The sequence below is a fragment of the Pecten maximus genome, chromosome 10 (assembly GCF_902652985.1).
Source record: "Pecten maximus chromosome 10, xPecMax1.1, whole genome shotgun sequence".
Lineage (NCBI taxonomy): Eukaryota > Metazoa > Mollusca > Bivalvia > Pectinida > Pectinidae > Pecten > Pecten maximus.
Window position 1 is genome coordinate 37,673,587 of NC_047024.1, and position 13,368 is coordinate 37,686,954.

The 13,368-nt window shown below is 37.6% G+C and overlaps 1 protein-coding gene across 1 annotated transcript in view; it reads right to left on the minus strand.

Moving 5' to 3' along the window:
• Positions 1 to 500: 500 nt before the first annotated feature.
• Positions 501 to 13,368, minus strand: part of LOC117336675 — a 42,393-nt gene continuing 29,525 nt past the window's right edge. Inside the window, exons 13-23 of the mRNA XM_033897284.1 lie at positions 11,512 to 11,685; positions 10,697 to 10,854; positions 6,504 to 9,676; positions 5,500 to 6,460; positions 5,129 to 5,200; positions 4,075 to 4,206; positions 3,489 to 3,640; positions 2,809 to 2,988; positions 2,185 to 2,427; positions 1,742 to 1,858; positions 501 to 1,487 (exon numbers count right to left, since the gene is read on the minus strand). Of these exons, the coding sequence (XP_033753175.1) occupies positions 1,409 to 1,487; positions 1,742 to 1,858; positions 2,185 to 2,427; positions 2,809 to 2,988; positions 3,489 to 3,640; positions 4,075 to 4,206; positions 5,129 to 5,200; positions 5,500 to 6,460; positions 6,504 to 9,676; positions 10,697 to 10,854; positions 11,512 to 11,685 (5,441 nt within the window). The 3' untranslated portion in view covers positions 501 to 1,408. The remainder of the gene's footprint in view (positions 1,488 to 1,741; positions 1,859 to 2,184; positions 2,428 to 2,808; positions 2,989 to 3,488; positions 3,641 to 4,074; positions 4,207 to 5,128; positions 5,201 to 5,499; positions 6,461 to 6,503; positions 9,677 to 10,696; positions 10,855 to 11,511; positions 11,686 to 13,368) is intronic.

Sequence of the window (13,368 nt, forward strand, 5' to 3'; positions counted from 1 at the left end):
GAAACAATTGACATAAGGCCACATACATTTTTCACTGCTGTTTAACAGGAGTGTGACATGCTATATGTCTTTAACAAATATACGCAATCGTGTTATAATAGCACATTGTTCTAACAGAATGGCAATACAGCTACTTATAGTCTTTCCTACATAATGATTATGAGAATGTGTTTAATATCAATGACAATATATATCCTATTATTGTGAATATTATTCTCTTGCAAGATTACCACGTATCTCCTACACAAAATATTCAAAACTGACCATCTATAAGCAAATATTTACCATTGTATGGCACTGCCACTATATAACCCTACCAATTCAGTTGCGAGTTCACCAGCCTATGAACTGCCAACAGGAAGTGATCCCTGCTACTGGTAAGCGCGGGAAATTTGAATTTGAAAATTTCAAAACAAAAATCGCATGAAAAAATAAAAAATCGCAGATGGTAAATAAAAGAATTGAACGGCTTTCAGTTGGCATTCATAGAATGCCAACTGAAAGCCGTTCAATGCTTAAGTGAACAGCCTCTTAACAATTCAGTCACAATCTTTGGCAATCATTGTAAATTTCATTCCATGGAAATGTAAAATCTTCATGAAAATGTTTCATTCATGAAACCAACCATTCAAGTTTTTATTCATTAAAAACACTTATTTTCATTCTACCAATGGCACTTTATGTGTTTTAAATTCTCAGCAGATTGTTCATCACAGTCATGGCTAATTATACAACAGCATTGACTATACATATGCTATTATAATATTTTGATGTGTCTTTAGCTGTTGTTTCTACACACATATACAGATGTCAATGTGTTCACATATTCCCTACAAGGCAATGGATACAGATATCCTACCATTTCTGCAGATATCTTCACATTTCAACAGATATGATCTTAACATTTCCATAATAAAACCAGATGATAAAAACATATACAGAGAGAGTTCTGACAAGCAAATGGAAAGAACAATAGTCATGTTATCTTTCAATACCTTTGCCATAGATCGAACTTACAACCTCTGGCTTTCAACTAGATTTATATGGCATTATGTATGCTGTACTGAATTTGCTGAAGAGAAATTCTCCCTTGCGGAGTCAAATGGAAGCAGCTAGTAAATAAATATACAAAATGTACCTAGTGATTGCAACAGTTTTCTTATTATTATGTATATCATAAGATCTTATTAAATTACTATGATGATACTAGGTAAAAATGCCATATTTATACTGAAACTATTTCGTTTTTATCATTAGTAAAAAGACATGGATATCTTCATCTATATAAATATTGCTAAAATATCAATCTTATACTGGTACACAGATAAGGTTTTGTCTTATAATTACAACAAAACTATCTTGAAATATATCAGAATGTCCATGTAGAGTTATCTACCAGTGGAGCAATTCATTTCTTAGATCCCCTTTTCTTGTTGATGAACACATGTTGTAGCAGCTGAGTGGCAGACAACCTCTTGGTTTGATCCCTGTAACAGAAAATAGCAGGTTATATGATCTTTAATTTTGTATAGAAAGACATCGCTAAATATTTTTGCATTATCAGTCAGTGTTTCGGAAAGTGATTTCCATTTCTTCTGCTCAGTGTTGTCTAGTTACAACATAATCTGACTGGATTTATTAAGTTTACATAAACTGACTGGACTTATTAAGTTTACATAAACTGACTGGATTTATTAACTTTAAGTGCTCACTTCTATTTTAACTGTAGAACTGCACTAACCTTGTCAGACAAGCATTCACAAACGAAATGGCATCTGTTGAAAATTTGTTCGGTAGCTGGGGAACTGGCTTGTCGGAGCCAATTGCAAAGATGGCTGCCATAGGATTCATGTCGGCCCTTAAAATGAATGTTATGTACCTCATGTGAAAACATTTTAAAAACATCCATCAGACATGTATAACATGGTATAACTTTAAGTCTCTTTAATCTTTTATATAATATCATGTTCACCACCTCTCAGCTAAATACTGTATCCATCCAAAAACTTTCTGAGATGTCATTCCATTAATTAACTGTTACAAATACAATTACATATGACATAAATATATCAATAAGTCATGTCTAAGCAATATTACAAATGGAATGATAAAAGAATGTTAGCTCTGCATTCGCAAAATCATGCCATATATCTTCTGGAAGCAATAGCCTGATAACTAGCATACCATGGTGGTTTCCTTGTAGCCATCTCAAATATTGTACACCCAACACTCCAAATGTCTGACTTCTTGCCGTGCCCTGTCTCGTTGACGACCTCCGGAGCCATCCAGAAAGGTGTGCCTTTCATGGACTTGAGGATCTGCGACTGGCCCATACTTAGGTTGATACACAGACGTTTGGCACATCCGAAGTCTATGAGCTTGATAATCCCATTAGGCATCAGCATCACATTACCTCCCTTGATGTCCCTGGATGATATAGAAATGTACCTTACAGATTTGTGGGTAGAATGTAATCATTTACAGAAGTTTTTGTCACTATAAAAATCTCCAGCAAGTTTGAATGAAAATGAGATTAAGGTATAAACAAAAAGAAATCATGATTTGGTCATTCTTGAAGATTTCTCATGTGTGCACAAGGTGCCAACTGCCCTCTGGTGGATAACTTGAAACAATGACTTGTTCAGACCAAAATATAACTAACTTAGTATAATTCCATTTTCTTCATCCGTAATTATGTGCACATACATTATTATCCTAAATCTGCAATAACATACCTGTCCATATCCTAAATCTATTATAACATTTTTACCTTTAAATATCCTCAATCTGTGTAAAAATTTTTTTTACCTGTGAATGACATCATTAGCGTGAAGGTACTCCACGCCCTCTAGCACCTGTTTGGTGTAGCGACGGAACACAGCCTCATCTAGAGCTCCAAACCTTGCCAAAATGCTTGCAATGGATCCACCAGGGACAAACTGCATAAAGATGCTGACAATGTTCTCCTCTAGACTTGTACCTAGGTACCTAAACATAGTAAAGGAAGGTCAGATCATGTGTATTAGATATATGATATATATTAACATTTCTAGTAATTCGTATCCTGCAGACAAACCTTTGCAAGGATTCAGTGTTACCCGGATTATTACCATTAATATTGCTTCTTTGACCCATATAATATATAGTTAGTTTATATAATATAGTTTGTATATATAATATATAGTTAGTATATATGATAATATAGTGAGTCAAAAAGTTGTCTTCCTTCATCATTTGTGTTACTATGTTATACATAATATATAGTTATTATATATAATATGTACATTGTGTAGTTAGTATCTTTAATACAAAGCTAGCTAGGGCAATATTTTTTTGGGGGGGGGGGGGGGGGGGGCTGAGATTTATGATAACTTAAAATGAACCTGACAATTTGGTGTGGTTTTCAGGAGATCTACATGAAAATATTTTGTGGTTTTAAGGAGGACTACTTGATGTTTATTGTGGCCTACATTCAGGATATGACTTACCCTACAATGTTTTTGTGGTTTAAGGTTTTCAGCAGTTCCACTTCCTCCTGGACCTTCTCGTACTCCCTCTTGGCCTTGTCCTGGTTCCCAGTGTTTAGCTCGATCTGTTTGACTGCTATCAGCTGGCCCTCACTAGTCAGTCCACACCATACCTTTGTAATGTAACAATGCAGATCATAAACAATCACTGAATACTGACATGTATACAAAATCATAGCTCTAACTCAAAATTGATTAACGAGGGAGAACTATGTATAAATAAAGATTTACATGGAGATTCTCTAAATAGTACAAGGAGACTAAGACCAGGTGTTCCATGAGAGTAACCATCCCCTGCTTCATCGAGGACACGGGCCATAAAGGTCAAATCCAGGTAATATAATATCCCCCGAGAACCAGGCTTGTGACTCTCATTACTTTGTTGCCATCATGGACATACATATTAAATTGAATTCTTAATCTCCAATATTTGATCATCTTCTCATGACGGCATCCATTTACACATTCTAAATAGGACATAGTCGGACCTACAACAGTGTGGGACCCCTAATTTACTGACTGTGAACAGACCCTATAGATTACTTACTGTGCCAAAAGCTCCCTTGCCTAGGACGTTGCCCTTCTTCCATTGGATGGTATCCTCAACACTTGACTGGGTACTGATCATGGTACAGGCACTGTCTGGTCTACTGATGGTCCCTATAAAGCTCACGATAGTCTAGATAACACAAGAATTATGTGTTATTAAGTGTCTTGTCTGTCCTGCTTTGTCAGTACATTAAGTTTTAAGCAAATTCCAAATTTCACTAAAATTTCTGTATTTTACGAGAAAGAACCCAAAATATCTCCATGTTAATAAGATCATAGTATGGTCCAAAGCACCTTATATCTGTTATAGACATGGGAAAATACTGATGCATTGCAAAGAAATCATTGCACATTCATTTAATCTCAAAATTCATCTTATATGACATTTTTATCAAAAAATAACTCTTTCTGAAAAATGACTGGAAAATGATCTGATATACATGTATTACCAGAACTTGTTCCCATTTGACTATAAACTAATTTGTAAATCAAGTGGAGAAGCAATAATTAAAACGATCATAATATATCAACTTAAGACTCTAGCTCAAAATACACCAAAATATTAACATTCATGGAACTGATATATGATATGTTGAAAGGTCTGTACTACAATGCAACTATAATCCAGATTTGTTGGGTTTATAACACTCAAAAATTGAAAGTCGGCTACTTTTTGAGAAACTGAGCTTAACTCAAAACTTTTAAGTCCCGATTCCCAGCACCCCTAATTATCAGCCACTGAACCATAAATTCTGGATGATAATCGATAAATGAAGAATGTGTTGAGATGTCCAATATCTGATTTAACCAAAAATGTACATACCAAGTTTGGGTAAAGTTGAATCTATAAGCCTAAAACTTACTGAAAAGAAAGTAACGCTGTAGTCTCACTTTCCCGATATTACCAACCTACATTCATTTAGGGTCCCAACCAAGCATGCGACATGTTTGTCCATTAACTAGCTATAAACTACCAATGCTTTTACCTATATAGTCAATGATAACTCTCAGATCTGATCAGTGATATCACTTGTCTATAAGACAATACTTACATCACCATCAGCTGTAGCATCGTTTAGGTCCTGATCACCTGTGTCTCCAGGTAAGACACCACTCTCCTGTACCTGTAATAATGACAACCCAGAGATCTAGAGTGAGAGATATAACATATTTAAGGGCTTGGAAACTGAATTTTATTATCAACTATTTTTTCTGAATATTTTTTTTTTTTATTTTTAAATTTTTTCTTTTATAATTACATCTTATTTTTTCCTTTTTTTTTTCTTTAATTTTCAAAATGTAAATTTCAACATTTCTGTCAAATGTTTTGATAATACTGAAACACTTTTTTAAGTGTTTGAAGCTATCACACATACAAGACATGTAAATTCATCTTGTGATCTGTTTGTGATCATCAACTTACCCTGTAGTCTGTGCTCCGCCTCAATGATTTGTCTTTGGAAGCCGATACATTTTTCTCATTCTTGATCTCTGTGAACCTTCCAGCGGACCTGACCTTTCCAGCCCCAGCAGAGTTTGGTCTGGTCATCCCCAGAGGAGGCTTTCTCCCTGGAACTGGCTCCATAGAACTTGTCTCTGGTTTAGGGATATGCTCATGTGTTGCTGGCGACCGAGAACTGCCCGCATACAACTCCATTTGTTTAAAACTGTTCATGATTTTTGCTATTTGTTTGGCCTCATTATCAACATCAGCCATGGCCTTGACCTTTGACCTACTTGCTCCTGCATCAATCATTGCCTTGACCTTTTTCCCCAGGTTAAAGTTTTCTGCATGAAATACATTCAAGAGATTTGGATTTGTTGGATGAGGGACCGAAAGGTCCTCATATGATTCCGACTGCCTGACTGCAGACAGAGAACTCTTGGCATGGAAAGGAGAATTTTGGGGTGCTGAGGACAGTTTCCTTAACACTGCTGTATCTGCCTCAGAGAATGTACTGGCCAAAGACTTCGAACCTGATTTCAGGGATCCATGTGACTTCAATGTGGAACAAGCTGACGGAACCGTATTACTCAAAATTTCCTCAATTACTTCTTCAATATTCTCATGTTCATTATCATTTCTTTCTTCACTCTTTGTTTCAGAAAATCTCCTCTCTCTTCGAGTGGTCCTGCTTTCTCTTTTACTGTGACCTATGGTGAAGTCAAAATCATCATTATCTGAGTATTCAAAGTTATCAAGGTTTTCTAGTCTTGGAACACGAGGGGTTCTACGGACACTATCCACTACCTCTATATGGACTTTTTCAGGAGAGTTAGGTTCTTGTGGTTTTTTGTCTTGTGTTTTTGTAACAGTCCTTTGACCAGAAGTCTGCCTGTTTTCTGGTTTTTCATATTTCTTTGAGGTTTTCCTACTTGAAGAAAGAGATCCGGAATTCCTGTCAGACTGTTTAAATGAAGAATCACTCTGTGAACTTCTCAAACCTCCCATAACAGAAGAGTCCCTTCACAATCCTATCCTCTAAGTCATTTATACTACTACGGACTGTGGCTCCAGACATTACCACTGACCTCTCCTCTAACCCAGCATTCCTCTCCTCCAGCACATTTCTGCTACGTACAGAATTTCCTGATGTGACAACCACCCGTTCTTTAGAGGATGATCTTGTCCCTCTGGTCTCAGAGCTTTGCTTACGACTGCGAACTGAAGCCCCAGACATGACTTCAGCCCTTTCCTTTGAGGAAGAAGGAGCACTCTTTTTACCATTACTGTGCCTCCCACTTTGTGCAGAATTTGATAAGGAAACACTTTCAGGTGGATGTTTAAACATATCCACATTGTTTTTACTTTTGGCACCTTTGAAAGGGAGATCAACTCTGGGACTGGGCTCAGAACCGTCCTGTTTTACAACTCCAAGTAAATTACTTAACACTTCAGCTTGAATATTGTGATCAAATTTCTCTATAGCTTCAATTGTCTTGTGGAGAACATGACCACCAGACTTTAGTGAGGGTGACTCAGGGATAGGTGTGAGTTTACCCATCAGAATATTACGATGGATTTCTGCCATAACTTCATCATGCTCTGAGGGTAAAGCATCTGGAGGTTCCATTATACTCCCGTCCATTTTATTGAAGTAAGCATTCATATCTAATTGCACAGATGACGGAGGAAGATCTGACCCCAGAGCATTATACAGGCTGAACCCAGGAGTGAAGGATGCCTGTGTCATGTCTAAATTCATTGGTCGGTAGCCATCTTGTAACATGACAGGAAGTTGAGCTTCAGCACCCTTGACCTCTGGTTTGACCTCTAGGAACCTGGGCGTGGAAGAGTTGGACGTTGGATCAATAGGATGATTTGGTATCCGGAGCTTGTACGTCATTCCTTCCCTAGGAGTGTCATTGTCAAGACTGTCACTGTCTGAAGAATCTGAGGAATCTGTGTCTGTTCGTTTGACTGCTATCACATCCGAAGTGTCCACACAATGAGTTGCCACATGCCACCCGATCCCAGAGATCAGTGCCACATCCGACTGTGCTGCTTGCTTACTGAGTACCAGGTCAGCCTCATTCCGTTTCTTCCTCTTCCCCGATTTTGTCCGTTTTGTTTTTCCACTTTTAGGCCTACCACTTGTCCCTTCATCAGAGTTCTTCCCTTCCTTACTTTTATCCCCACGTCGCCTTCCTTGTCTGTTTAGTCCAGCAGATGCAGGTTTGTCCTTTGAAGTTGGTCTTTTAGCACTTTTCCCTCTACTTTTCATTGAGGTTTGAGTTTTAGACCGATCATAAGCAGGTTTTCCAACAGTATACCCATAACTTGTAGCTGACACACCCCTCCCATTCACCTTCCCATTGTTCACTTTCTCCTCAGACTCTGTCTTGTAAGGCTTCATGTCCTCAAATGGGTTTACAATGACAGGTGTCTGTACAGGGGCTGTTAGTGGAGACACCACATGTTTGGGTTTTGATACCCGAGGTGAATTTTCTGACACAATCTCCACTAAGGGTCCTTTACCAGCACTGGCAGGTTTGTACTGAAATGTCTTTTTGTCAGATAGCCCATTCTCTCCACTAGATGACCTTTCCTGGGGATCTGTTCTGGATGTTAATGAACCTTTAGTATTTCTGTCCCCATTTTTCACTTCTTGTAGCGTACTTAATGATGATGATTTCAGTGTTTTTGAAGTATTATCTTTGCTCGACTTGTTGACATTATTACTTGCTGTTGATCTAGGTTCCTGTGGAACATTCGTGTCACTTTGGGACTTCCTCACTCCCGATGTTTGTCTTGACCTTGAGGCTGAGTTGCTAGGTTGAGAATTATTCTGAGAGGAGGAGGTAGGCTTTGAAGATGATGATGACATAGGCTGTGGTACAGAGGCTCTTACAGAAGCATCAGACCTCGGCTCTCTAACTGAGGCCCCTGATCTGACTTGTGTCCCCCTGCTAGAGGGTAGAGTTGTAGCACTTTTCCGTACATTTTCAGACACAGCACTTGTTCCTCTGTTAGAGGAGATAGATCCAGCACTTTTCTTTACACTATCACTGACAACACCAGTATTCCCCGACAAGCTTGAATGAGATTTTGTCACTTTAACATCAGAGGTTTGCCGACGTGTAGCTGATGACTGTGTTGGATTTAGATAAGAAGGAGTAGGGTTATTCCCCTTGTTAACACTTCCTGTTGGCAGAGTTTCAGACTTTCGAGCTGGTGAATGAGATGCTTTCCTTGGGTTTCCAGCTGCTAGCTGTCTATTTCCAACGGAGTCATTTATATTTTCCTTGCCAACAAAATTACTAGATGCCCGTGATGCTATGCTCACATCTCCTTTCTCCATTCTCTGCTTTTTTACCTCTTCCTTGACATTTGATAACAGTTTTGTGGACACTACATGCAGTCCAGTAGCATTAGGAGAGGAGCTTACCACTGGCTCCTCCCTCAATGACTGTGGACTATATCCACGTGACCTACGCTCACCAGATCTACATCGACCGTCTGATTTGGCACTTTTGGCATCCTTCAAAGACTTCTCCGAAGCTTTGGCATTTAGAAGGTTTTGCATCATCACTTCCTCTGTGAGTTCACTACTTGACGTTTTACTGGGAAGTGATGTACAAGTCCCTATTTTCTGTGTATGGACCACAACCCTGTCTTTCACAGGCTTTGTGGATGGCTGATCCTGCTTGGCACTATTTTTTGAACTTGGACTTTTTTTGGAACCGGGACTACTTTTTGAACCAGGACTACTTTTAGGTTCAACTGTTCGTAGATTTGACACTAGTTTGTTTTGTGTATTAACACTGACAACTGAGTATGACGATGGCACCTCCATTGTCTCTTTGTTAGATGAGATTCCTTTTTTGTTGTTGACTCGTTGCCGTGGTTTCGCTGCAGTTGGTCGTATGACTTCTGACATCACCATGTCATCACTGGACACAGACGACCGATCCTTGCTTCCAGTTGATGATAAGTCACTTCCCGATGAGTGAATTAAAATGTCTTTAGGACGACTTTCCTCCAAAATAAACTCCTGTTTGAAGATGGAGGGACTACGTAGAAGCTGTCTGGAGGGATTCTGGAATGCCTGCTTTATTTTTTTGTGATTATTCTCATCATCTGATCTGGGGGATGGATCCTGTAATATTAAAAGTTACTTTACATTAGTTATTTACTTAAATGTATCCAAAACACTAACATTATCAAAATATCATGAAAATTAAACAATACATTTGAAATTGCTTCTTCTGTAGAAAAAACAGTTTGCTTTTATTATGTAGTGTATGTCAGAAAACATCTATCTACAAAATTGAAGAATTTTCCTTAAATCATAAACTTAATGGTTAAAACATGACTTTTTACAAAGATATAAAATGTCCTTGGGCCTTATATATAAGGTCATCCTAGTAAGTTCTGCTATATATTTCAGTCAATTTGACCCATTTTGACCCTGCATGCCCATCACTGATCAGCCCCTGGCACTCCAAAACTCACTCAAAACTCAGATCATTCTAACAAGGTTTGAATTACTTCCAATTGCAATTAAAGGAATGAAGCTTAAAAATGTGACTTCCCTATATAAACTGGACATGTTCCCCCTCACCAGGAGGAACTAAGAGACCCCAGGGTCATGTAATTAACAATTTTGGTAAATAACCTTTTGACCCTTCTGTCTATGAAGAGTAATTGATTCTACATGCATATCTGGGTCTTGAGAAGAAGATTTTTGAAATTTCAGTAATAATACTATTTTTGCCCCACCTCTCTGTCCCCTAAAGGAAGTGGGGACCATACTATTAATACCTTTTGTTGAGTTTTGGCCTTGGAACATTTCTGGAAATTTTCATTGAAATAATATAAGCTCAAGAGGTTTTGAAAAGAACGGACAATGGATGACAGACAACAGGAGACAATGGACAATAGGCAATTGCATACCTGTAGGTCACTTGAAATTTCATCTCAGGTAGTTTCTATAATTATGAATATCATATTTATTATAATAATAATTTTTTTTATGTTTTTCAGCTTTTATTGTCACCTTAATTTTTGTAAACAAATACAAAATTGTATAAAACCTGATTTTAATGTTACAGACTTATTAATAGGAGTTCCAATAGTAAATACTTGAATATGAAACTTTAAATTGAACATTACTGACCTTGGAATTCCAATCAGCATTGGCCATACACGACTCCAGACAGCTGTGGGCTTTCTCCCCCATCATTGTGGGGGTAGGGGGCAGCACTTTAGAGGAGGTAGGGAATAGCGGAGCATTCTGTACAGGTGTTTGGCACTTGTTCAACAGGCCCATTCGATCTGACATAAAACAACACAGGAAATGTACAGACAAAGAAAGACAAAGCTATAATGAAATTCAAAACAAAGTACCTTGTTTACAACATTATATGTACATTGTTTACTGGTTATGAACAGGATTCTCTACTGAGAAAAGGAAAAGAGTTGTAAGTCTACAAACATATTATGTCATTGAAACATGATCAAAAGCCAAACTAATATTCTTGAGTTATCTCCCTTAGTTAAGTAGTGTTGAAAGCCAGTTTGTTTTCAGTTTTTGAAAATAATATTTCCTGTAAGTTGTAAAATTAAAGAAGATTTATTTAGTAATAACATTTCTTGAACAAAATATATTTCTTAAATAACCCAAAACAATGCATTATCTGAATCAAAGCATATCTCTCATTACAAGCAAAAAGTTTGAATACAATTCTTTTACTGAGTGATTAACCTCAAAACAAAATAGACTTTAATAACTATGCTATCATTTTTATGTATATATATCTACTGGTGTAGCATTTACAATTAGTAAATTCTGTGTTATAATTTGAGGTATCAGCTGGCACATATCTTGAATGTTGTAGGAAATCAAAATGACACACTGGAGAAGAGACACATCTAAAAAAGGATATTAATTCAAAATGCATGAAAATTAATTAATATGATGAAAATTGTTACCTAAATCCAACACAAGGTTGTTAGAGCTACACACACGTCCCTCACACGGCTTTGTGTGGCCAGTTGTGCCCCTTTCCAAGGGAGTTCTCAATGGTGTTAGTCTCGGGGAGTTTAAACAAGCATCACCGAAGTCATCTGACTGACTTAGCGGCTGACACATAGATACAGATCGACCTGGTGAGAAACATAGACACAAACATGGCCGTCAGTTACAGGGGAAAAACACCGAGGTAATTATAGTAACACAGAACACACATCAGTTACAGGGAAAAACACAGAAGTAATTATAGTAACACAGAACACACATCAGTTACAGGGAAAAACACCGAGATAATTATAGTAACATAGAACACACATCAGTTACAGGGAAAAACACCGAGGTAATTATAGTAACACAGAACACACATCAGTTACAGGGAAAAACACAGAAGTAATTATAGTCACGAAGAACACACAACAGTTACAGGGAAAAACACCGAGGTAATTATAGTAACACAGAACACACAACAGTTACAGGAAAAAACACTGAGGAAATTATAGTCACACAGAACACACATCAATTACAGGGAAAAACACCGAGGTAATTATAGTAACACAGAACACACATCAGTTACAGGGAAAAACACTGAGGTAATTATAGTAACACAGAACACACATCAGTTACAGGGAAAAACACTGAGGTAATTATAGTAACACAGAACACACATCAGTTACAGGGGAAAACACAGAAGTAATTATAGTAACACAGAACACACATCAGTTAAAGGGGAAAACAACGAGGTAATTATAGTAACACGGAACACACATCAGTTACAGGGAAAAACACCGAGGTAATTATAGTAACACAGAACACACATCAGTTACAGGGGAAAACACCGAGGTAATTATAGTAAAACAGAACACACATCAGGTACAGGGAAAAACACTGAGGTAATTATAGTAACACAGAACACACATCAGTTACAGGGAAAAAAACAGAAGTAATTATAGTAACACAGAACACACATCAGTTACAGGGAAAAACACCGAGATAATTATAGTAACACAGAACACACATCAGTTACAGGGAAAAACACTGAGATAATTATAGTAACACAGAACACAATTCAGTTAAAGGGAAAAACACAGAAGTAATTACAGTAACACAGAACACACATCAGTTACAGGGAAAAACACTGAGGTAATTATAGTAACACAGAACACACATCAGTTACAGCGAAAAACACAGAAGTAATTACAGTAACACAGAACACACATCAGTTACAGGGAAAAACACCGAGGTAATTATAGTAACACAGAACACACAAAGTCATCAGTTAGACTCAAAACACACTCACAGCTATCAGTTACAGGAAACACACACAAAGATAAATGTGACAGGGAAAACACAAACAACATTTTTAGGGAAAATATATAGAGACAAGAGTTACAGGGAAAACATACAGTGCCAACAGTTACAGGGAAAACATACAGAGACAACAGTTACAGGGAAAACATACAGAGACAACAGTTACAGGGAAAACATACAGAGACAACAGTTACAGGGAAGACAGACAGACACAACAGTTAAAGGGAAAACATACAGAGACAACAGTTACAGGGAAGACAGACAGACACAACAGTTACAGGGAAGACATACAGACACAACAGTTACAGGGAAAACATACAGTGACAACAGTTACAGGGAAGACATACAGACACACCAGTTACAGGGAAGACATACAGAGACAACAGTTACAGGGAAGACATACAGACACACCAGTTAAAGGGAATGACATACAGAGACAACAGTTACAGGGACAACATACAGACACAACAGTTACAGGGAAAACATACAGAGACAACAGTTACAGGGAA